This window comes from Ovis aries, chromosome 12 (assembly GCF_016772045.2).
Source record: "Ovis aries strain OAR_USU_Benz2616 breed Rambouillet chromosome 12, ARS-UI_Ramb_v3.0, whole genome shotgun sequence".
NCBI lineage: Eukaryota > Metazoa > Chordata > Mammalia > Artiodactyla > Bovidae > Ovis > Ovis aries.
The window spans coordinates 54,657,227-54,680,735 of NC_056065.1; the positions used below are offsets into that span (position 1 = coordinate 54,657,227).

A 23,509-nucleotide genomic window follows, 5' to 3' on the forward strand; every position below is an offset into this window, starting at 1 on the left:
AAGCACAACTCCTGTTTCCATTGTGTATAACCTCTTTCCGTTTTTTTGGTCCTACTTCTATTTTAAAAATTCCATCTTTTTTACATGTCTCCTCCACATACAAATTTTGTATAAAACAGCTAGTTTTTTAAAAGACATGACCTACTAACAAGACCATTTTCTGCCTCCAACAGCAAGACATGCAGGATAATTGGTTAAGTAAAAACAAAAACCAAAAATATGCAAAACACAAAACCTGAAGATGTAATTACTAAATAATCCTATTAAAAATTATAATGATACATTAGTTCATGTATAGAAAAGTCAAAATACATATTAAAAAATTGAAATATATAATAAACTGACAATGATACAGAAAATGAGATTTTGGAGAAATTTCTATGTTACATTATTTTCATAATGTATCAGTTTAGTATAACTATATGCTGGGTTGTAATAATGAGAACTGAAGTTTAATTATATAGCTTTGTTATGTTGGTAATGAGACAAATTCTAACGTTCCTTAACAGTCACACATTATTATTTTTTAGAAATTAAAAAAAATACAAATAGTTATAATTTACTGAATGCCCACTATGTGCCAGATGCCTTATGTCACATTTAATTTTCACCACAGCACTATGAGGTAGGTTTTGTTTTGCTTAATTTACAAATAGAGAAACCTGAGCCTCAAGGTTAAGGAAAGCTAAGTAACTTACAAAAGATCTGAGCCACAAAACTGAGCCTGACAGATAAGTGTATTTCATTCTAAAACTGGCTCACTTTTCATGGTGTCATATTGCTTTCCATATTTTTCAAAAAATGGTATGGCATAACAAAGCTCAGGGATGTCTCTAATAGTCAGTTTTTGAAAAAATATCATGTCATGTTTAACCTTTATAAGTAAAATTATATTAAGAGAAGATGTTACAGCTTTACTAATTAACCTAACCTACATTACTGTGGAAAATTCATCCAGTGTTTAGATAGGAAAGCTAGATACTGTGAACTATCTTTAGTAATTTTACTTTCATATATCCCAAAGTTTACTGTTTATTATATGCAATATGGCATACTTTACTTTTCAACTTTCATTGCTTAGAAATACTGTTTAGAATTATAATTCTACACATAAAACATGTAAGACATTTTCCTTACATAATATAAACTGCATCCATACGAAAAAAATCTATTTGACTTAAAATGGCTATACACACTGAGCTGAGGCAGTATGTGTAACAACAAGCCAAAATAAATACATAAGATCAACAAAGCAAAAAGATAGCTTTCTGAAAAGATGATAAATCCCTAGTAAGACTAACCAAGGAAAAAAATTATTACTAACATGCTGCTGCTGCTGCTGCGTCACTTCAGTCGTGTCCGACTCTGTGCGACCCCATAGATGGCGGCAGCCCACCGGGCTCCCCCATCCCTGGGATTCTTTAGGCAAGAACACTGGAGTGGGTTGCCATTTCCTTTTCCAATGCATGAAAGTGAAAAGTCAAAGTGAAGTTGCTCAGTTGTGTCCGACTCTTAGCGACCCCATGGAGTGCAGCCTACTAGGCTCCTGCGTCCATGGGATTTTCCAGGCAAGAGTAATGGAGTGGGGTGCCATTGACATTAAAAAGATAGTAAGATAATACTCATAATAACTTTTAGCATTGTCTTGAAATTATTGTTTATTACTCTCTAATTTATTCAATAGTTTATTCTAGCAACTCTATTTCAGCGTTTTTCTGCCTTTCACTACTTATATTAGCCTGTCTCTTGTACTTGAATCAATCTTATCATCCTACTGTTTTCCTCGCTATTGAGTTTAACAAAACTTTGACATGTCTCAGTTATAAAAATAGTCTAAAACTAGGAATACAGGGAAACTTTATTAACCTGATAAAGATTATCTAGAAAAAGCTGACAGCAAATATCATAATGGTAAACTGTTAGAAGTTTCATTTGCTCAAAGACCAGAAATAAGAAAACCTATCATCATTTCTCTTTCTAATATTACACTGGAGGATCTAGCTTACATAATAAGAAAAAGAAAATACTTAAGAATAGAAAAGGAGAAAGCAAAATGGTCACCATTCATAGAGAACACAAAAATCCAAAATAATCCACTAACAAATACTAGAATTAATGGGGAAATCTACCAAAGCTGCTGAACACAAGGATCAAAATTCATAAAAATCTACTTAATTTCTCTGTAATAAGAACAAAGAGAATATGAAACTTCAAAAAGGATTCCATTTAAAACATCTTCAAAAACATTAGTTTTCTAGGAATAAGTTTAATGAAAGATGTGAAAGACACTGAAAACCATACAAGGTAGGACATTATTGAGAGAAATTAAAGAATATTCAAGAAAATGGAGAGTATACCATGTTCTTGGAGACTCACTACTGGAAAGATGTTACTTCTCTCCAAATGGATCTAAAGCAACAATGTCCAGTGAAAAATATAACTGACCCACATATATAACCTAAAATTTTTTAATAGGCACATTAAAAAATAAAAACATAAAATTAATTTTAACATTTAATAATCCAAAATGAAAAGGGAGCTTTTCTGGTAGCTCAGACAGTAAAGAATTTGCCTGTAACACAGGAGACCCAGGTTCAATCCCTGGGAGGGGAAGATCCCCTGGAGAAGAGGTTAAATTGTTAAATAATTTTAATAATACATTTTGTTTAACTTAATAATCCAAAGTAGTATAATTTTAACATGTAATTAATATATATTATTTATAATCATAATTATTATATAGACTATATAAATTAATATAAATGTATTACTGAAATATTTTTGAGGGGGTACTAAATCTTCAAACCCAATATATGTTTTATGCTTATAGCACCAGGGAACTCAGATTAGCCTTATTTTAGGTATCATTATCCACATGTGGCTAGTGGTTAGTATACTGGGTTGTGCAGATCCAGAGATTTGATGTAATCCTAATAAAAACTGCAGCAGATGTTTCTGTGGACATCCACATGATGATTCTAAAGTATGTTTGGAATTTCCAAGGACAAAGAACAGCAAAGATAAACCTGAAGACCAAAACTGGAAAACATATATGACCACATGAAGACCGTGTGGTGTTGGTAGAAGGACAGAGAAATAGATCAATGAAATTGAAACATAAACAGTCACCTGATTGTGACCAGATTATGATATTATATACAAAAATCAATTCTAGATGGATTACAGATCAAAATGTGAAATAATAAACCTTTCAAAAGAAAACAGAAAAATATCTTCATAATCTTGGGAAGGGTAAAGATTACTTAAACCGCTGATACAGGAAAATTTGATAAGTAAGACTAATAAGCCACAGGCTTACCTCCTCCTGATGGAAGGTAGGAGGCAATGTTGGTGAAGGTGCAAAAGGAGGTGGAGAGATAACCTTCCTTTCTTCTAGCTGTGCCATTATTTCCTTTCGTCTTCGATGTAGCTCATCTAGACTAGGATGGGGCTGGGGAGGAGGCGGAAGCCGACTGTACGGAGGCTCCTGAAAGTGAAAAGATGAGTACAAATTGAAAAAGAATTTCAGGACACATTGATTCACTTAGCACATATTTTGAATAACTAGTCTGTATACTCATCTGCTGTGATTCATGGGGTCGCAAAGAGTCGGACACAACTGAGCGACTGAACTGAACTGATACTCATCTTAACATCTGGAAATAGCAAGACTTAATAAAACAAAACAAAACCCCTAAAAGTTCTCAGGACTTCCCAAAGACCTAAATGTAAGTTTCTTTTTCTTGGTCAGAGACCATACTTTCTAAATGAATCTAGAAATGTTAATAAAATCATCTAACATTTTCAAAAACTAAGACGGGTTAGTGGGAGTGGGGCAGTAATTTATTTCCCTTTTAATAGTAAAAAAATAAATAAAACCTAAACCTATGAAGATTATGAAAAGGTGACAAAAGATGCTTTCTTTTAAAAGAATTAACTGATCAAAGCGTTATTACCATGATAAAAGGTTAAACAAAAAAATCACTGTAAGCAACAGTCTAATTAAATCTACATTAATAATAATAAAAAGAACTCAGCATACTCTGTTGTATGAAGGTCTGATCTGAGTTGGGTGTGGAGCCACTGGATAGTAACCTTCCATTTGTTGGTATCTTTCTCTGGGTTCTGGTACATAGGGTGGCACTGCTGCAGGTGGAATCTCAATGGGTATAGGACTTTCTCGGAAAATCTCCTCTCTTGCATAAGACTGAGCAGGGTATACTCGACGGCCATCATAGTGTGGTGGATACATAGGTGGGTACTGTTGTGGCTGTGTGCCATACTGTGAGTTTACTACACGATCTTGGAGGTATGGCGGATAATGATCCAAGTAGGGAGCACCAGGTTCAGGAGCAGATGGTGGAGGTCGGACAAAACGGGACACACACTGTGGTGGTGGTGGATAGTACATACCTGTACAATACAAAAGAGCAACCAAAAGCAACAATCAGCCAATCTATTTTTCTACGTAAGACTTTTCTTTTTAAAATATTTCAACAGCAAAGAATAAAAAATCCACTCATTTTTTAGATGTTTTCCCCTCTGCATAGGTATGTAGTCAGGCTAGACTTATGAAAAATATCAAGCAAAAATTCTCCTTCCAAATTATTGAAAACATCAATCTACTCACAGTCTACAACAGTAAACTGGCTCGCTCAATTCTCTGATCATCTTTCTGGTGTGCCTAATATACTGCAAACACTGGAAAGCAAAAAAACTACTTTCCTGAAGCTTAGGTTCCACAAATCTTTCATTTGCTCAAGTTTAGAATGTGAGACTGAGTTAACTGGAAAGAGATATGGCCCTCAAAAGATCCATTCTGCTGGTATAGATAGATAGAGTGGCTAACTGCATAACTCCAGAGTTCTTTTTTTTGGCCATGCTGAAAGGCACGTAGGCTCTAGTTCCCCAACCAGGGACTAACCTGTGCCCCCTGCAGTGGAAACATGGAATCTTAACCACTAGACTGCCAGGGAAGTCTCCTAGAGTTCCTGACCCAACAGTTGTGGCAGTAGCTTCCCAATTTCAAGACATTTACCTCAACTGATGAGCTCCTCTGTTGACAATTAGGACAGAAGCTTCCTATATATATTTTCTTCATTGCTTATTTTTTTTAACATGAATTACATTATGTGAAAACTCATTCTCCATACCTAGTATTACCATTAAAACTGGCTATGTTTTTCTCAAATACCTGCTTCCTATTTTCTCACCACATTAGTCCCGACCTCAAGTCACACCTGGATTAACAATAGTCTTACTCCTCCTTGACTCTAGACTCTCAATTTACAATCCGTTTGTAAATTTTCCTTTCTATTCCCAAAACCTCTATTTAGGGCATTCTTCCAGAGGCTTTTGAGTCCTCAAGTTCTCAATGATCTTCCTTGAGTCTTGCAGTTAATTTCTACCACACTAATATTAACCACCACAACTGAACACCTCATTTCAAACATGTATATAGATATACTCTAACACATATAGTTTTCTATTCTTTCTAATATTGACTCTATACTATAAACTCTTTAGAAGTACGTATTTGCATTTTTTCATGTATATTATAGGACCTAGAAAAAAATATTACGTGACAACCGAAAGGAAAAATTGTACCATGTGTGTTTTATATTCACCATAATATTATATTCTTTTCTCATGCTTGAAGAAAACTTTTGTCAGGAAAATATATACTGCCTCAGCAAATTTCCATTGTCTACCTGAATGACTTATTTCCATAAATATGTAAACACTTTTAATATACAACTGCTTCTAGCAGTTAGGGTAAACTGGTTTTCCTAGCTTTGCTACTTCATTTATTTCATATTACTTAGCTGATCATATAACCTCATTTTTTCCCAAGTATTAAAAAAAAGCATTTATTTATTTTGAGGAGGTTACTGAAAATATGGTCACTCTTACTTGAAATCATTCTTGTAACTCCTAAAAGTGAGTGACATAAATGAAAGATCATTACCCTGCTGATAAGGTGCTGGTTCAAACGGCGGAGCAGCTCCTCGAGGATCCTGGTAATAAACATCAGCCTGCTGTGCTGGATAGAGCTGAGAACCTCGCGCCACCATCTGAAGAGGTTTAGTGACAGGCATAGGGGGCAGCTCTGTTGGTCCTCTTGGAGGTACAGGATGTGGATTAACAGGCAAGGCAGAAATACTCTTAGGGACTGATTCTAGCCTATAGGAGCAAGAGTCTGCATGTCAAGTTTAAGGTCTTGAAAACATTTCTAAATGTATACAAACTGTTACATGTTAAAAAAAAAAAAAACTGCCAAAATTTGGCAAACGGTTTCTTCTAATAACCATTGTTTTCCACAAATTTTGCAAACTTTGATCTTATGTCACCGATACTGTTCCTTAAAATATCACTGGCACATGAAATAGAAATAAAGAACAACAGAATAGAGCCATCCAGTTAAGGGTTTTCCCCTCCCCTAAACAAAACACTGATTATTCTTTCTTCCTTCTACTTTATGTCAATAAAGAAACTTTAAATAAATGTTAGTAAAAACAACGTACAGGTCAGGAGGGGACCCAGGGGCACTACTGCTCAGGTGATCGATCTTTCCCGGTTTCAGACTGGACTCGTAGCTGGGGTCTGTCCCTCGTGGAATCAGTTGTGTTACTGTATTCCCTGATGATACAATCCCATTTGGCAGAGCAGGGGTTTTTCTGCTAGGCAGATCCACTGCCCCTTCTTCCGGAAGGATAGCTGTTGAAGGCAGGCCCACCTCATTAAGTTGACCCAAAGAGGCACTCAGGGGTCTTCTGGGAACTAGGCGTTTGTTCATTTTACGAAATCTATATAAAAAGCAAAGGTGCACAACAAAAACCAAAATTGTGGAAGCAAAAATCAAGAAATAAATGTATTTAAGATACAAAAGGAAAAGATACTGAGCATATCACTTTCTAGAAATTCTGTTGAAACACTGGCTCTAGCTATCATCTTGGAAACTTGTGTATATATATGTGTGTGTCTGCATATATATACAGACACACATACACAAACTTTGGAGTAGGGGTTGGGGGCGACCACCCATCAACAGTAACTACTGTTAACAGTTTGGTATATAATACACATTTTTCCACTCTATGCACTAGATTAATATTCTTACGTTTGTAAGATTATTATTTACAGAAATAGTGTTATATATGGCAAAGAGTCAGACACGACTGAGTGATTGAATTGAACTGAACTGAACTGATAGCTGCTTAGTAAATTTTTTCCTCTACTTCAAAATCTTAACTATTCCTTTATGTCAGTATACCTAGGTTGCCCCTAATTTTTGCTATTAAAACAATGTGGTAATAGAAAATTATATACATATACTTCACATCTGTGTAAATAACCAAAAGCAGAATTACTAAGTTTAATGTATGCACATTAGAAGTTGTTATAATGTCCAAAGCTATTATAACTCCTACTGATTAAAAGAAAAAAAAAAAAAGGCTTTTTTTCAATATCTTATTAAATATTGGCTAGTTTCAGTCTCTGACAGTTAAAAAAAAATCAAGTTTTATTTTAATTTGCATTTCTTTAACAGTTAGTGAAACTGAACATAGTTTCACATGTTTGCTGGCCATTTGTGTTTCTTCGGTGAATTGTTTACATGTCTGATCCATGTATTTACTGGTTCTTCTCTTTCTTATAGATTTGTAAGAGCTCATTTTGTGTTACAGGTATCATGTCATTTCACCACCATTTTTCCTTCTTTGTTACATCTGTGGTGTTTGAGCCATTATCTTAATTTTTAACTTTCATTTAATCAAGTTTATTCATTTTCTTTATGCACGCAGGTGTCATTCTTCAAAAATCCTTTCCTGGGCTCCCCTAGCAGTTTAGTGGTAAAGAATCCACCTGCCAGTGCAGGAGACAGGTTTGATCCCTTGTCCAGGAAGATCCCACATGCCACGGGGAAACAAAACCTGGGTGCCACAGCTACTGAGCCTGTGCTCTAGAGCCTCGGAGCTACAACTACTGAGCCCGTGTCCTGCAACTACTGAAGCCTGAGTGCTCTGGAGCCCATGCTCCGCAAACAAGAGAAGCCACAGCAACGAGAAGCCTGTGCACTGCAACTAGAGTAGTCTCCACTCACCATAACTAAAGAAAAGCCCATGCAGCAATCAAGACCCATGCAATCAAAAATAAATAAAAAATCCTTTCCTACATACGATGATGTAACAACAACAAAAATCTCTAAGTACTCTATAGTTTTCTCCTAAATATTTAAATCTCTGAGAAATTTATAATTCATTTTGGTGTAAAGGTTAAGAATCCAGCCCTAATTATTTTTCAAATAGAGTTGTTTCATCATTATATTTTTTTGATATTGATGTGAAATGCCACTTTTTTTCACATTGCTGAGTTCCTATATGTATCTGGAATTCTTTCTAGATTTTCGACTGTATTTAATTGGTCTATCTATTCCTATGCTAATACCACAGTTTTTGTACTTTAGCTTCATAAAACAGGTTAATATTAATAGTTATTAGTCTAGTCCCCACTGAAGACTTTTTCCCCAGAATTTCCTGGTTATTGGCATATTTTTTCTTCCAAATGAATGAATCCGTTAGGGCCAAAAAATCATCCTGTAAAGATTCTGAGATTTCACTGAATTTAAGAGAAAATAAAACCTCTATAATGCTAAGTCTCATCCAAGAACATAGTATGCTTCATTTAGTCAACTCTTATAATTCAATTCAATATAGATCCTGGATATTTATTAGATTATTTGGTGTTAAACTTTTTTTGTTGTTAATGCAAAAGGGATTTTAATGTCACCTTATTTTTTAACTGGTTATGTTTCCCTTTTTAGTTTATATGAAAGCAATTCATTTTTTGCTTTCATGTAATTTTTTGATTTGCTGAGTGAGTGAGTGAGTGAAGTCGTGTCCGACTCTTTGCGACCCTGTGGAGTGTAGCCCACCAGGCTCCTCAGTCCATGAGACTCTCCAGGCAAGAATACTGGAGTCGGTTGCCATTTCCTTCTCCAGGGGATCTTCCCAACTCAGGGATCGAACCCAGGTCTCCCGCATTGCAGGCAGACGCTTTAACCTCTGAGCCACCAGGGAAGCCCCAGTTCTTGGTTCTTTTGATTCTAGCATTTCTCTTGAATTTTCCCATTTAATGATTTTGGATATTTTATTCTCTTGCTTACATACATTAGCTATAACTTCCAGAATGTTAAATAACACTTTTTACTAGCAGAAAATTTCCCTGACTCTTGTCTGAAACAGGACTGTATCTAATAAACTAATGCCAAGTAAGCATCAGGCTACCATGCTGGCTCTTGATTTGAGATATAATTATCATGTTGGGAAAATATCTATGACATTTTTGTTCTACCAAGGAAACTTGATGGACATCAAATATTATTCAAATGCGTTTTGGTATCTTTGGCTATGATCACATGGTTACAAAACACTTCTTCTCTAACCTACAGTAATTATACTGTGTTACCTTTGCACCTTTGTAATGGTGTCTATTTTAATGAACTGAATTCCAAGTTATAATAGCTGGGATTTAAAAAATATCATGTGAGGTGAATCTGTAGCTTTCTCTAATTGTGCTATCTTTGTCAAATTTAGTGTCAGTGTTACACAGATTTATAAAACAATTAAGAGGTTTTTTTCCTTTCTTTTTACTCTGTGCTGGAGATTTAACATCGTTGAAATTATCTGGTCCTTGAAATTTGAAAGAATCTGTAATAATGAGCCTGGCAGTAAATATTTTCTTGACAGACCAAAGGGCAAATTTTTCCACTGGAAATGCAATTTTCAATTAGTTAAGTTCAATCAGTTAAAGCTGATGAAAATTCTGAGACTTTTAATTTCGGGGAGGGGGTAATGAAAATGACTCACTTCTAGATCTAGTTAACCATCAGTAGTTTTCCATTTGTAGGCACAATGTAATGAAAGGTAAGGAAACTGATTTGCTTTTCTTTTTTTAAAGTTTTATATTACTTTCTACACATTTCCTATTCATCAAAGGGAATGCAAATACATTTCTTCCTATTTCTCAATGGCAGCAAATTATCCTCTAACAAATTATTGGAAGGTAGAGTCTGATGACTTTCAAACTTACTTTTCCAGTTCCTCCTGTGAGTGTGCGAATGTACAGCTGGCCCCCCGAGGGCATCCTCCTCTCTGCTTCATGTCTCGACACATGTATGTTTTATATTTGCTATGCTGTGGAGGCTAAGATCAAAATTAAACATTAGCTATTTAAAATAATGTAAATTTTGTGTCGCTATTTAAAGAACTTAATAATCCAGATGAATAACTCAGACTAACTTATACACTTATCTAGACTACTCAGAGCAAAAGTGCTGGAACATTATCCTGTCTGAGGTCTTAGAAGAGTTCAAAAATAAATTACTTAAAAAATGTAGCCCTGATTTTTCTATGTTGATATTAACTGTCAAGCAAGTCACACCACATACATTCTTGATTCAATCTCATGAGGGCTCTATGATCTTCCTTCTAACATTTTACAGTGGACAAGCAAACCCCTGGAGTTTAGGACCTTCAAATACTTAACCTGTCTTTTAATACTTGATTTGGATAGTGTTCAATGTAACTATGCTTACAATTATGTTCCTTTATAACATACTACAAATCTACATGGGAAGAACTTAAAAGTTAATATTATTTTTGTAATAGGGAGTTAAAAAGTAATTTTAACTAAATTTTAACATTAATTTTTCTAAATATCTTAGTCATAAAATAAAGTTCTGATCTTAGATTGGGAAAAGCATATGTGTACTATTCGACTTTGCAGGACACTTCTAATATTTCTTACTTTTAAAGAAATTGTTAATATTTATCTGAGCCAGATAAATTAATAACAAAATTTTAACTTCTCAAGCTTACTATGGCAAAATAAAAGATAAAGTGAACCTAACATAAATTCTGAGGGTGAAATGAAATCATCAGGAGTAATATTTTAAATTCCAGCCATAACATAGGCTATTATATTTTACTGCCATATATTCCATTAAAAAATATCTGAGGAAAATTTGGCCCACTGGCATAAGAGACATTATGAATGAAAAATATTTAAATAGGAATACAGAAAAAGCATTTACAGATTACATGAACAGTACTGGAGAAATACAGCATTAGCCCTAAAAAGTAATACTTATAATCAAACAGAAAAGCAATAGTAGCCAGGAAAAGAATAAGTTTATATAACTGGAATAACCTTTAACATGGAATCAAATGCTGCTATATCCAATGTGAAAAGTGACTCTAGCACGACATCATGCCAACAGGGATTACTTAACTTTAATGCCGTCAGGCAAAATTACTAGGCTAATCCAGTAAACTGGCTGCTAACCATTCTAAACTATAAATCTTATTATTTTTGTTACATTTTTCTTGATGTCTAATCGAATAGGGAGTTAAAAATAGATTTTTAATTTTTAGTTTAATTTCTAGTCTTTACAGAGTCTAAAAATATTCTCATCATCTTATTGGGTTAATTTTTATCTGTAAGGATAACCACAGTAGCTTACTTCTAAATTTCAAACACCTCCCTTACCTGCTGTTGATCTGTTCCTTTTTTGCTGTGATTCTGGATATAATCAACCAGCCCATGTACCACTGTACGCACAGCAACCAACCCATTTTCTAGCTGTTCCCAAGTAGGAGGAGGAGCATCTATACAACAAACAAAAAAATTTTTTCAAACTATGTTATTCAAAGTTCTGCCCAGTACTAAATTAGTAAAGGAGTATCAGCACTTCAGTGGAATTAAGCTAAGTTTCATATAGCTATTCATGAAATAGCTTATTCACCTAAACATCATTTTAAAGAAATAAATATATCCTTTTAAAGTAGGGGTTGCAAATAACTAAAATAGCTACAGAGAGTGTGAAGGTAACATACAGGAATGAAATGCGACAGATAATAAACAGCATCTGTCATCAGACCCTTATTGTTGGAAATAACAATAAAGAGTGACAGGCCCGGTGCTCCGTGATGACCTAGAGGGGTGGGGTGGGGTGGGGTGGGAGATAGGAAGGAGGTTCAAGACAGAGAGGATATATGTATACTTATGGCTGACTGACGTTGTTGTATGGCAGAAACTCACACAACATTGTAAAGCAATTATTCTCCAATTAAAAAAAAATAACTCACATCAGAATCGAAAAATAGAGTAAAAAATAAATTTCTAAGAGATAAAGTGATTTTTAAAAAAAGGGTGACGGGGACTGTGTTAAAGAGTATGTCTCCCATCTAAGGTTACGGTGACTACTCAACTTTAGCTGACTGTTGTTATGTGAAGATGCAAGGATGACACTTCTAGATACACTTCTGTTTCCCAGGGAAAACTGAAATTTGAGATTTTTATGTAAAAAGTTTTAGTTTTTAAATGTTTGCACCTAAAAAAATGAGAGTATAGTACAGACCAACACACTTTGGATCAAATGTAATTGTGAACTGCCTATAGTCAAGCCAAATTGTAATGTCTATTTTGAAATTTTGTGTAAGTATTGATAAACAGAATGCTTAAAAAGTTTAATAGAAGAGCTATTATATAAAGCAGCTGTGCTATACACACTCTTCATTTAGTAAGTGCTGTGATTTCCTAAAGGAAAAATTAACTACAAAGCTAAATATGAAATGTTCTCTAAAAGAAATATAAAATGAAGCAAGAATGCATATGTATAAATGACTTCCTGTTCGAACACTGAAAAACTTCTGGGCGATGGCATTTGAACTACGCTTTGAAAGACACATGGAACTTCATCAGGAAAAAAGGATAAAGGCACAGAGAAAGTAAAGAGAACAGTAATACACAAAGTATTTTACTGAATACCTACAAAGTTTCAGGTATTATTCAAGTTGCTCAAGAAGCAGTAGATATCAAAACAAAAATCCTTAAATTGTTAAAGGAGAAAAGCCAGACAATAAATAAGATAAATAATCAAAACACAAATTATCTAGAGAACGATGAGTTGAATAAATAGAGCAAAGAAAGGGAGTGCAACAGGTATGTGTAAAATTTTAGACAAGGTTGCCTGTAAAGGGCTCCTTGAGAAGGTTACATTTGATTAGAGACTCAAAAGTAGGGTTTGAGTGTGCCTTGTGGATCTATTATGATATATGGGGAGAAAAATATTCCAAGAAGAGGAAGAATAAGTACAAAAGCCCTAATATGGGAGTATGCCTGACATGTTAATGGAGGTGAAATCTGGAATGAATGAGGTGGGAAAAGAGTACAAGAAGCTGGAGAGAGGTAAAGGAAGACCAGAGCATGTGAGGTCTGGTAAGTCACAGAAAAGACTGGCTTGTATTGAGTGATGGAAACCACTGGAGTTTTTGAGCAAAGGGGTAATAGAATCACTCTGGCTCCTATGTTAAAACTAGACAGACAACAGGAGGCTATTCCATCATCCATGAAGACAGAAGAAGGGAGGTAGTAGACAGGTGATAAGTAGATGGATCCTGAATGGATTTTAAAGGTAGACCCTATGGGGTATGTTCATAGATCAGATGTACCTTATGAGAGAAAGATGAGTTAATGATATCTCCAAGGTATTTGGCCTGAGGAAATGGAAGAATGCAGTTGTCACTAATGGGAATGATGGGTGGGTGGATGGGTGGAGGATATGGGCTGGAACTCACTTTTAGACAGACTACTCTTATAATTATTACATTTTCAAGTAGAACTACCGGATAACAGGCAGGCAGATATACAAATGAATCTAAGAAGAAAATCTAGGCTGTAAATACCAAGTTACACAGATTTTAAAACACCATCAACTGTAATATGTATATCATTTTATGCGCTACCAAAATAAAAAAAATCGCTAATTACTACATGTCACTGATTATACAAATGCAGCCCAATTTCAGAAATGCTAAAATCTGAAAAAATGTGAGCCTCAGAACTGATGAAATATAGCAAGTTTGTGAGTCATACAAATAAAATCTAAAGCTGTGAGACTAGATGAGATTATCTAGGGAATGAGTATAAATAGAAAAGAAACATAAGGATTAAATTCTGGAAGCACATCAAAGGTTAGAAAATATGGGGGGGAAAAAAAAGTTTAGAGGTTATGGAGAGAAGAAGAAATCAGCAAAAGAGGCTGAGAACGAGGTTTCAATGTAGTAAGAAGAAAACTAGGAGAGTACAGTGGCCGAAAAGTGAAAAGAGTGGTACAAGGAGTAGAGAGTAAACAACTATGTTAAATGCTAACAGGTCAAACACAAAGAGAATCAAGAATTGATATTTGGAATTAGCTGCATGGAAGTCACTTGTGACCTTGAGAAAAGCCACTTTGATTGAGTGGTAGAGATAAATGTCTGATTGGAGTGTGTTCAAGAGAGTGCTATAAAAAGTATAGAACTGGAATTGTAGGTAGATGGCAAATGATGTCAAAAGCGGGTTTTGATGAAAAGAACGATAAAATGTTTGTATGTTGACAGAGCTACTCTATAGAGAAGGAAAACTGATGACATAAGAAACAGAGGCTACTGGAAGGATATACTTGACAAGATGATATTGATACATAAGGAAAGAGGGTGGCCTTGGCTAGAAGGGTTTATCCATTGTCACACAAGGAAGGAGTAGAATATATTGGCTCAGACTGATGTAGACAGACTGGTGACTGATGAAGTAGTGAGCTTATGAAGTGATCTTTTGATTGCTCAGAATGTTCAAAGCACAGCAGTGGGGAAAAAATAAAATCACTGTGTTCTAAAAATAGATCTTAGAATCCCTGGCAGTCCAGTGGTTAGGACTCTGGGCTTCCACTGCAGGGGACCCAGGTTCACTCTCTAGTCAGGAAACTAAGATCCTGAATGCTGTGCAGCATGGCCAAAAAATAAAAAAATAAAAATAGATCTTAACTGATTTGATTAAGCAACTTTGGTAATAAATTTACTACTCTGCAATGTCAGTCAAGTGTTCCAAGCCTTATTCTACAGGCAATGCATGTCACTAAAAGTGTGAGTGTCAAAATCAGAGATGTGATTTATTTTGCAGCAGTAAGCAGATTAGATTAGAAGAATCAAAAGAGTAGAGGAGAATGGAAGGCATTTAGTTTCAGGAAAAGGAATGAGGCACTCATTGAGGAAGTATTAATCTATGGGATAGAGACATATTGTGAAAGAACAGACAAATCTTGTCTGACATGGTGTGTAGAGCAAGTGAAAAGAAAAGATATGAGGTAAGACAAAAGACTCAGGTTTTAAGCTTGCATACTTGAGAGAATCAGGTCATTTATTGAGAAAGGGAACACAGGAGGAAAAGCAAGTATCAAGTGAAGATGAGTTTGCTTTGAAACACTGAGCAGAGAGGATGTAGAATCTCAGAAAGCATTTGGGAAAGTAGGTCTGGAGTGATGAACAGATAATAGTGACAGAGGTATTTGGGAGTCTATTATCTGTGAAGGAATAATACCTGATGCTGATAATGAATGGCAAACATCTTCAACCGGAGTGTAGAGAAAGCAAAATTCCAAGAACACAAGCAGCCTACTCTTTAGGGGGCAAGAGAGGAAAGAGCAGACATGAACAAAATAAGATAAAACTAGCATTCAGACAGGCCAGAAGAGAATCCTAAGACTACAGAAAGATAAGGTATCAAGACAGTTTATCAAGGAAGTAGTTAACAACATTACCAAATGCTGAAGACAAGAAATTTAAGAAGCCTTTGGAATTAGAAATTAGGAAATTACTAGTGAATATTAAGAGCTTTTTAGTTCAGTAGTAGGAATAAACACAAGGACAGTAGCATATAAGCTAACACACCCAAGATGTAAGTATCAGGTGAAAAATGAAGGTTGGTTGATTTTTAGGCTAAGGAGAAGGAAAAGGAAATGGCTTGACAAATTAGACATGCAAAAGAGGATATGTGATAGAACAAGATTATTGTGGAGAAGGGAAAGTTAGGGCCAAAAAAATGCAATTAAGGACACTTTATACAGAAAAGAAAAAACTGGAGTTTTGTCAAAAGAGATGAAAATGGTAAAAATATAGCACACTGTTGTGATGAGACAAGGAAGAAACATAAAGGATCACAGAAAGAATCTATTTTCCTGGTGAAGCAAACAGAACAGTAAAAAGTATTAAATAAATATTAGTTGAAGTAATAGAGAGACAAGATTGGGGCTAGAAACTTAACTACTACAGAAAAGATTCAGAGTTACTACTCTGGGAAATTCTAGAGAAATGTAACAAAAGACAAAAGAATCACTGAATAGTACTAAAGTACATATAGGATAGTCCATTAATTCCCCTTGGATTTACCTGGACTAGGGTCAATGTTTGCTAATAGCTCCAAATGGGGTCTTAGTCGATTCAAGTTTGCTGGATCTCCAGTCCGCTGGAGAGCAATTGTTAGTTCCTGAACACTTTGTGCAAAAGAGGCTGGGGTCTGCAACTTAAAAAAAGATAAATATTAACTTCCCCCAAAGACCAGATAATCCTTTAAAAATAAAGATTATTTACAAGATCACAATCATTTTTTGCAATTAATTATATTTAATTTTTATCCTCGCCCACATCCCATGCATTGGCCAACTGGATCACTCGCTTCCTGAAGAAGCCTTGCACTTCTCTGCATCCACTAGTTGGTATATTGTATACTCTCTTCTCTCTGCCATTACATTCCTCAAATGTGAGATCTTTCTCAATTCCTCAATTTGGAAATACTCTTTAGAGCTCAGGTTCTTATAGCACCATGTTAGTTTGCCTCCTGGATCCATTCAAATAATTGAAATTTGGAAGTACAGTCTAGAGATAATGTTCTACAACAACAAAAGCAATGAAACTGGAGTCAAACTGAGTTTGAATTCAAGTTCTGTTATAGACCAAAGGTTACGGCACCATATACAGTATTTACAGACTTGATCTGAACTCATCTGTTGCACGGACTACATAATTTGTGTTCATTCCCGTTCAGAAAAAGTCTGTGTTTGGTTTGGGATTCTTGGAAGCTATCAGGTTGCATGTTTTCCTAAGGCTTAATGGACACACGTACTTTCCCTAACTCTCCTAAGGTGGCCAATATATTTGACCGTTAAAGAAAAGAAAAAGATTAGGTGATGCTTCCCTAGTGGCTCAGTTGGTAAACAACCTGCCTGCAATGCAAGAGACCCGGGTTTGATTCCTGGGTTGGGAAGATCCCCTGGAGAAGGAAATGGCAACCTACTCCAGTATTCTTGCCTAGAGAATTCCATGGACAGAGGAACTGGGCAGGCTACAGTCCATGGGATTGCACAGTCGGATATGTCTATGCGACTAACTTCCACTTTTCACAACTAAGGGTTCTTACTTGAAAACATTTAGCTCTGTGGTTTATTAATATAGAAGAGGGCTGCTCTCACCTTATAAAACTGACTGCATTCTGCCTATGACATGTGCATCTTTCTAAATAAACTTACTTTCACTTAAAAAAAAAATACATGTATGAAACTTTTTCTCCCCTACAGGTCATTTTAAAAGGTATATTTTAAACAGCATAGATTAAAAGAAACATGGAGTAACACAACTAACTAACCATTAAAATGGTGACATGTCTTTTATTCAATTTTTTCATCTTTGCATGTTTTTCACATACTTATAATGGGCTATTTAAAAACTTCTGGATTTGTTTACCATTAACATTATAACAAAGATATTTTTAAAATATCTAACCGACTTTATTATAAAATACTTCAAAGTATTGTCTAATATAATTCCTGTGCATCTATCACTGAGATTTAACAAAAATATTTCACTAACATTTTTTAATAAGAAATTTAATGCTATTTAATAGCTGAAGAGGTTATCTCTCCTGACATAACTGCAATTTTATTGGCCATGTAACTACTCAAGTGTTCTGAGTAGATGTATATTAACTTCTTTAACCATCCCCTTATTTTATCCTTTATAAATAATTTAGCAAATTAACACTTTTGAGTTTGTAAGTTTTTTGAAAGTTTGGATTATTCCTTTAAAATAAATTCCTGGAAATAGTAACTTTGGTAAAGGACACGAATATTTTGAGGTTCGGGGACTTCCCAGTGGTCCAGTGGTTAAGACTCCTCTTCTGCTACAGGGAACTAAGATCCCGCATGTGAAAGTAATAGAACACTGTAAATCAACTATATTTCAATTTAAAAACAGAAAAATTTGAGGCTTCACTGACAAGTTAGTTCCTCCAAAATCGGTAATCCATTTTACAAACCATCAGCAATGAATGACAATATATGCTTCTTTATATAGTTTAACAGACAATATTTGTCATGTTACTGTTTTAGATGTGTATTTATTATTGGGGCCCATTCTATCCCATCAATTAGATATACTTCCTCTCTGTGAACTTTAAATTCATATTTCTTTATTAATTTAGTATGGTTATTGATTTTCTTGTCACTTTTAATAAGTTCTCTATTTCCATCATCCAATACAGTAGCCCTTAGCTATGTAAGGCTATTAAAAACTTTAAGTAATAAAAAAATTTTAGTTTATCAGTCACACAACATACATGTCAAGTGTTTAACAGCCAAGTATGGCTGCTGCTGCTGCTGCTAAGTCGCTTCAGTCGTGTCCGACTCTGTGCGACCCCATAGACAGCAGCCCACCAGGCTCCCCCGTCCCTAGGATTCGTGATCACCATATTGGACAATGCATGTATATAGACTGTCATTATCACAGGAAGTTCTATTGCTCTATATAGTAACAACATATCACACTGCAAACTTCATTTACCAGTTTGTTGCATGAAAGTTTAGGACATTAAATTCAAATTAATGCTCACAATGTGAGCAAATTATTACAGAGTATACATTTAGGTATGTAGTCCAGTTCAGATAAGAAGGTTAATAACCTCCTACTAGAGTTTTCACAAAAGTCAGTCAAGTTTCTCTTCAGAAGTAGAAAGGAACTCCCCTTTTAGATCATGATTAAGGTTATAATTAGTCCATTACATAATTTCACACCCAGGAGTGGCAGGTAAAGTTTTGGTAAAGGCATCTACTGCTACTGCTGCTGCTAAGTCACTTCAGTCATGTCCGACTCTGTGGGACCCCATAGACAGCAGCCCACCAGGCTCCCCCGTCCCTGGGACTCTCCAGGCAAGAATACTGGAGTGGGTTGCCATTTCCTTCTCCAATGCATGAAAGTGAAAAGTGAAAGTGATGTCACTCAGTCGTGTCCAACTCTTAGGGACCCCATGGACTGCAGCCCACCAGGCTCCTCCATCCCTGGGATTTTCCAGGCAAGAGTACTGGAGTGGGTTGCCAGTGCCTTCTCCACAGGACAGAAGAAATAATATATAATGAAAATTATGCATCTCATAGTTATAAAACACATTTCCTAATTCTTTGACATCAACCTACTACTCATTTCAAGAATCTTATCTTTAGAAATAGCAACAACAACAAAAAAAGGGTGGGGTGGGGTGGAGAGAATAGCCTGGGAAGAGGTTTGAGTGGTTAAGAGCTGGATTCTTGAGTCAGAACATCCAAGTTCCAATCCAGCTCTGTTACTTATTACCAATATGACCCTGGAGAAATGTACTTAACCTGCCTCTGTTTCTGTATAAAAGGAATATTACAGGGCTGTTGAGAAGATTAAATGAATTATTTAAAACTACCAGACAGGGCGTTCCCTGGTGGTCCAGTGATTGAGACTTGGCACTTTCACTACCATGGCCAGGGTTTAATCCCTGGTCAGGGAACCAAGATCCCATAAGCCATGTGGTATGGCCAAAAAGTAAAACATTCTAAACAAAGTATTAACACATTAAAATTAAAAAAAAAAAAAATTAAAACTACCAGACACACAGTAAGTGCTCAGTAAGTGTTAAATATTTTTTATTTAGGCTACTCTTACATACCGACATTTCTTTAAATATAGGGTGGACTCTCACATACAGTCTCATTTTATGGTTATAAGGATTTAAGATAAAAGAGCAAAAATTAAGGAAAATAGTAGAAATTTTTTAAAAATCACTGAACATAATATATACAAATGGCACTTAAAGACTTTATACAGCTCTTTCACAAATTTCACGTTGAATTACAACAAAACCAGCTTAAATATTTACTCTATAGCTTTAAGAGAATTAAATATAGCTTTTAGAGTCAGAAATTTTAGGGGTCTGACCTAAAATTCATGTGTACTTAAGTGATCTTTTCATCACAACAAACAACAATTAAAAGTAGAGATAAACTGAAAATCTGATCAAATTTAGAATGGTTGGTAACTTATTATTTGAAATTTTCCTGGCTGAGAGGCACAAGAAACCTCAGTGTACACATCTTTCAGGCTATTAAATAGGTGCTCCAGGAAGAAGATAAAAGCATTTAGAAAATGAGTTTAATGAATATAGTGATCAAAACTCAGAGAAAAATAAAAGGGAGAGAGGCAATGAGAAAATAGACAGGAGACTCTCAATGGGATGGAAAGCAGCACTGGATAAAATGTAAAACATTAATTAAATCAATTCTTATATAAGCAATGTCAACTACACCTCAATTTAAAAACCTTTATATGAACAAACTGGCATTATGATGTGACTAGTTATGACATGACACTCAGCTATAGAGAATATAATTTACAAGAGCCTGATATATAGTATTCATTTTTAATACATATTTGTTAAATAAATGAATTACCAAATTCCACGATTAGTCCAAGAAGTAAAGAACAAAAAAAGAGTGTACCTTGTCAATAATGGACTGCATATGAGATTTGTGAGATTGGTCCCCATACAGCAAAGAGGACCACTGGTCTGGTGCAATTCGCAAGCCTGCTTCCATAGCAATCTGCACTATCTGGGAGTCATGTTCTCGCCGCAGAGCTTCATAGGTTCTAAATTCTTCTTTCAGCTGCATCAAAGAAGAGTCTTCATCACGTTTGGTGACCTAATAAGACATATGTAATCTCATAATGAGTCAAGTAAGAAATAAACTGTGTTTATATATTATAAGACCACATAGAGACATGAAAATACTTTGAAAAGAAGAAAATTCTCATACAACTATTCTGAAAAACACTGTGCCTTTTTAGTTTGAGTGTCAGATGAGGGGATGCGATGGCCTCCTTACAGCTTGTTATCAATTAACAATTTTTTAGACAGGTTCCCCTGGCCCATGAAGTACTTGTTATATGTTGTGTCAAAAGCAGGAAACCTTGACTTTAAGAAGTAAGGAAAACAAAATGAACAGTAAGAGACACATACTGGACACCAATGTTTGAAGTGTGCTGATTCAGTCTGGCATACAAAGGACTATGTTCTGCGTTACTGCATATACTAAAATCAAAATGCAAATGGAGCTCCAGTGCTGTATATGTGGAATTATGTCAGGAGCAAATAGCCACATAAAATGCATTCCCGCTTTAATAACTCTCTCTTTAGATCAATTCTGTTTGTAGTCTTGATGGAAAACTGACATGGCATTATAGTGTCTTCAAATAAAAAAATCCATATGCCTTAATTTGATCTTTGCTGTTCAATATCTACTATAAAAAATTCAATGCAACAAGATTTAACTTTAATAGGTACCATCTCCCTGGAGAAGGGAATGGCAATGCACTCCAGTATTCTTGCCTGGAGAATCCCATAGACAGAGGAGCCTGGTGGGCTATAGTACACAGGGTTGCAAAGTCAGACATAGCTAAGTGACTACATTCTTGTTCTTTTTTTTCTTTTCAGATTTTTTTTTCTTCTTTTCTTGACGAGGACTATTTTTAAAGTCTTTGTAGAATTTGTTACAGTATTGCTTCTGTTTTATGTTTTGGTTTTTTGGCCAGGAGGCCTGTGGGATCTTATCTTCCTGACCAGGGATTCATCCCGCACCCTCTGTATTGGAAGACCAGGGATCCATCCCACACCCTCTGTATTGGAAGAAGTCTTAACCACTGGACCATCATCTATATTCTTTAAAAGAAAATCTGCTAAAATTTTATGAAAAGATACAGGCAACTTTATTAAACTCAAGTTTTACTACTTAAGTTTGGGGAAAGAAAGTTTCCTTTTAAGTTGAAATTTACCATACCTTGAAGCAGGAGGCTCTATAAAGGAGCTGGACAACATGCCCAATGCTAGTTTTAGAGGCTTGAGGAAACCGTGGTTCCAATCTTTGCACCACAAAGAGAACCAATACTTTTCTAGACAAAGCAGAACCATCTTCTAAGGCCAGGAGAACCAGCTTTAGGGCTTCCTCCTGCATTGCTAGGAAAAGTTGAAAAAAAAAAAAAAAAAACCCACAAAATTTATCATGGGCAACACAACAATAACCAATATTCACAGCTACACTTTTTGAACCATATAGGGGCAATTTTGTATTACATTCCATATATTTTATTTAAGAAAGCAAGTTAATACAGTTAAGGAAAACCTCTATCAAGATGAATAAACTTTTGGCATTAAGAGAAAAGTTTTAAGTGTACTGAAAAACTGACTTGGAATTACCCATGCCATGATTATGGGAAACCAAGTGAGACATTACTTGATAACAATAAATACTGCAAAGAACTGGCCTTTTTATATCACCTATAGTACCTATACTATACTTTAAATATCAAATTTTAATTATATACCTGGTCCGAGGAACTGGCAGCCTCTAGCTCTGACTGCTGCCCAAAGATTAGAAGAGAGTTGCTGAGGATTCTGGTGTTGGAGAATGAGCTCTGTAACTGTTCGTTCACCTAAAGATCGAGCTGCCCTCATGGCACGAATCCTGCCTTCTTCTTCCACTAGTTGGCAGTGGACCAGCGTCACTAGCTTCCTCTGCATTGGGCGACTCAGAACACTCTGAGTAGTACTATTCAGACCCACTCCTTTAAAATAGAAGAAAGAGTTATTTCTAGGTTTCCAATGCAGTTTTGGAGTCCAGAAAAACTTCCTCTAATGGGCTGATGGACTTACACATATATGGAATAGCTCTGGGTTCTATCAGGGTATTTAAAATAAGTAATACAAATCACACAAATGAAGCCTAGTTTGTAGTTTAAAAGTATACAAAGCTGTTAACCACATGCAAATGCAATACTATGACATTAAATATATCATTATTCATTTTAATCATAACTTTAAAAGTCGTCAATATTAATAATTAAAAATTCAAATCTTAGAAATTTTTATGGTCACAAAAGCATCTTTGATGAACATGTGCTTAATTAGCATGGATAATTTCATCCAATTTACCTCTAGCACTGCTGAGTGGTTTCAGGTACAGTGCTAATTCTTCTACACATTTCTTGGCTTCCTCATAATGCTTTGTATCTTCAACCCCACTACACAAAGTAATGGGCTGCTGCTCAGGAACCTAGAAGTCAAAGAAAGGGTGTTTGAGTGCTCACTATTATGATCAAATGCTCTGTTGAGTATATTTTATGCACTCCTATCACTGACTCGATGAATGTGAATCTGAGTGAACTCCGGGAGTTGGTGATGGACAGGGAGGCCCGGCATGCTGCGATTCATGGGGTTGCAAAGAGTCGGACACGACTGAGCGACTGAACTGAACTCTCCCTGGTGGCTCAGGTGGTAAAGAAGCGGC

The 23,509-nt window shown here is 35.5% G+C and overlaps 1 protein-coding gene across 5 annotated transcripts in view; it reads right to left on the minus strand.

Annotated features, from left to right (window-relative positions):
- Nucleotides 1–23,509, minus strand: part of RC3H1 (ring finger and CCCH-type domains 1) — a 74,016-nt gene that overhangs the window by 15,694 nt on the left and 34,813 nt on the right. For 3 of the 5 annotated variants that reach the window (XM_060396619.1, XM_004013813.4, XM_004013812.4), the window contains exons 3-13: nt 23,155–23,275; nt 22,548–22,787; nt 22,004–22,179; nt 20,669–20,869; nt 16,266–16,398; nt 11,548–11,666; nt 10,090–10,202; nt 6,525–6,806; nt 5,969–6,183; nt 4,043–4,413; nt 3,320–3,487 (exon numbers count right to left, since the gene is read on the minus strand). In XM_060396619.1, the coding sequence (XP_060252602.1) occupies nt 3,320–3,487; nt 4,043–4,413; nt 5,969–6,183; nt 6,525–6,806; nt 10,090–10,202; nt 11,548–11,666; nt 16,266–16,398; nt 20,669–20,869; nt 22,004–22,179; nt 22,548–22,787; nt 23,155–23,275 (2,139 nt within the window). The remainder of the gene's footprint in view (nt 1–3,319; nt 3,488–4,042; nt 4,414–5,968; nt 6,184–6,524; nt 6,807–10,089; nt 10,203–11,547; nt 11,667–16,265; nt 16,399–20,668; nt 20,870–22,003; nt 22,180–22,547; nt 22,788–23,154; nt 23,276–23,509) is intronic. The other 2 variants (XM_060396618.1, XM_042229118.1) reach the window with 1 other exon arrangement.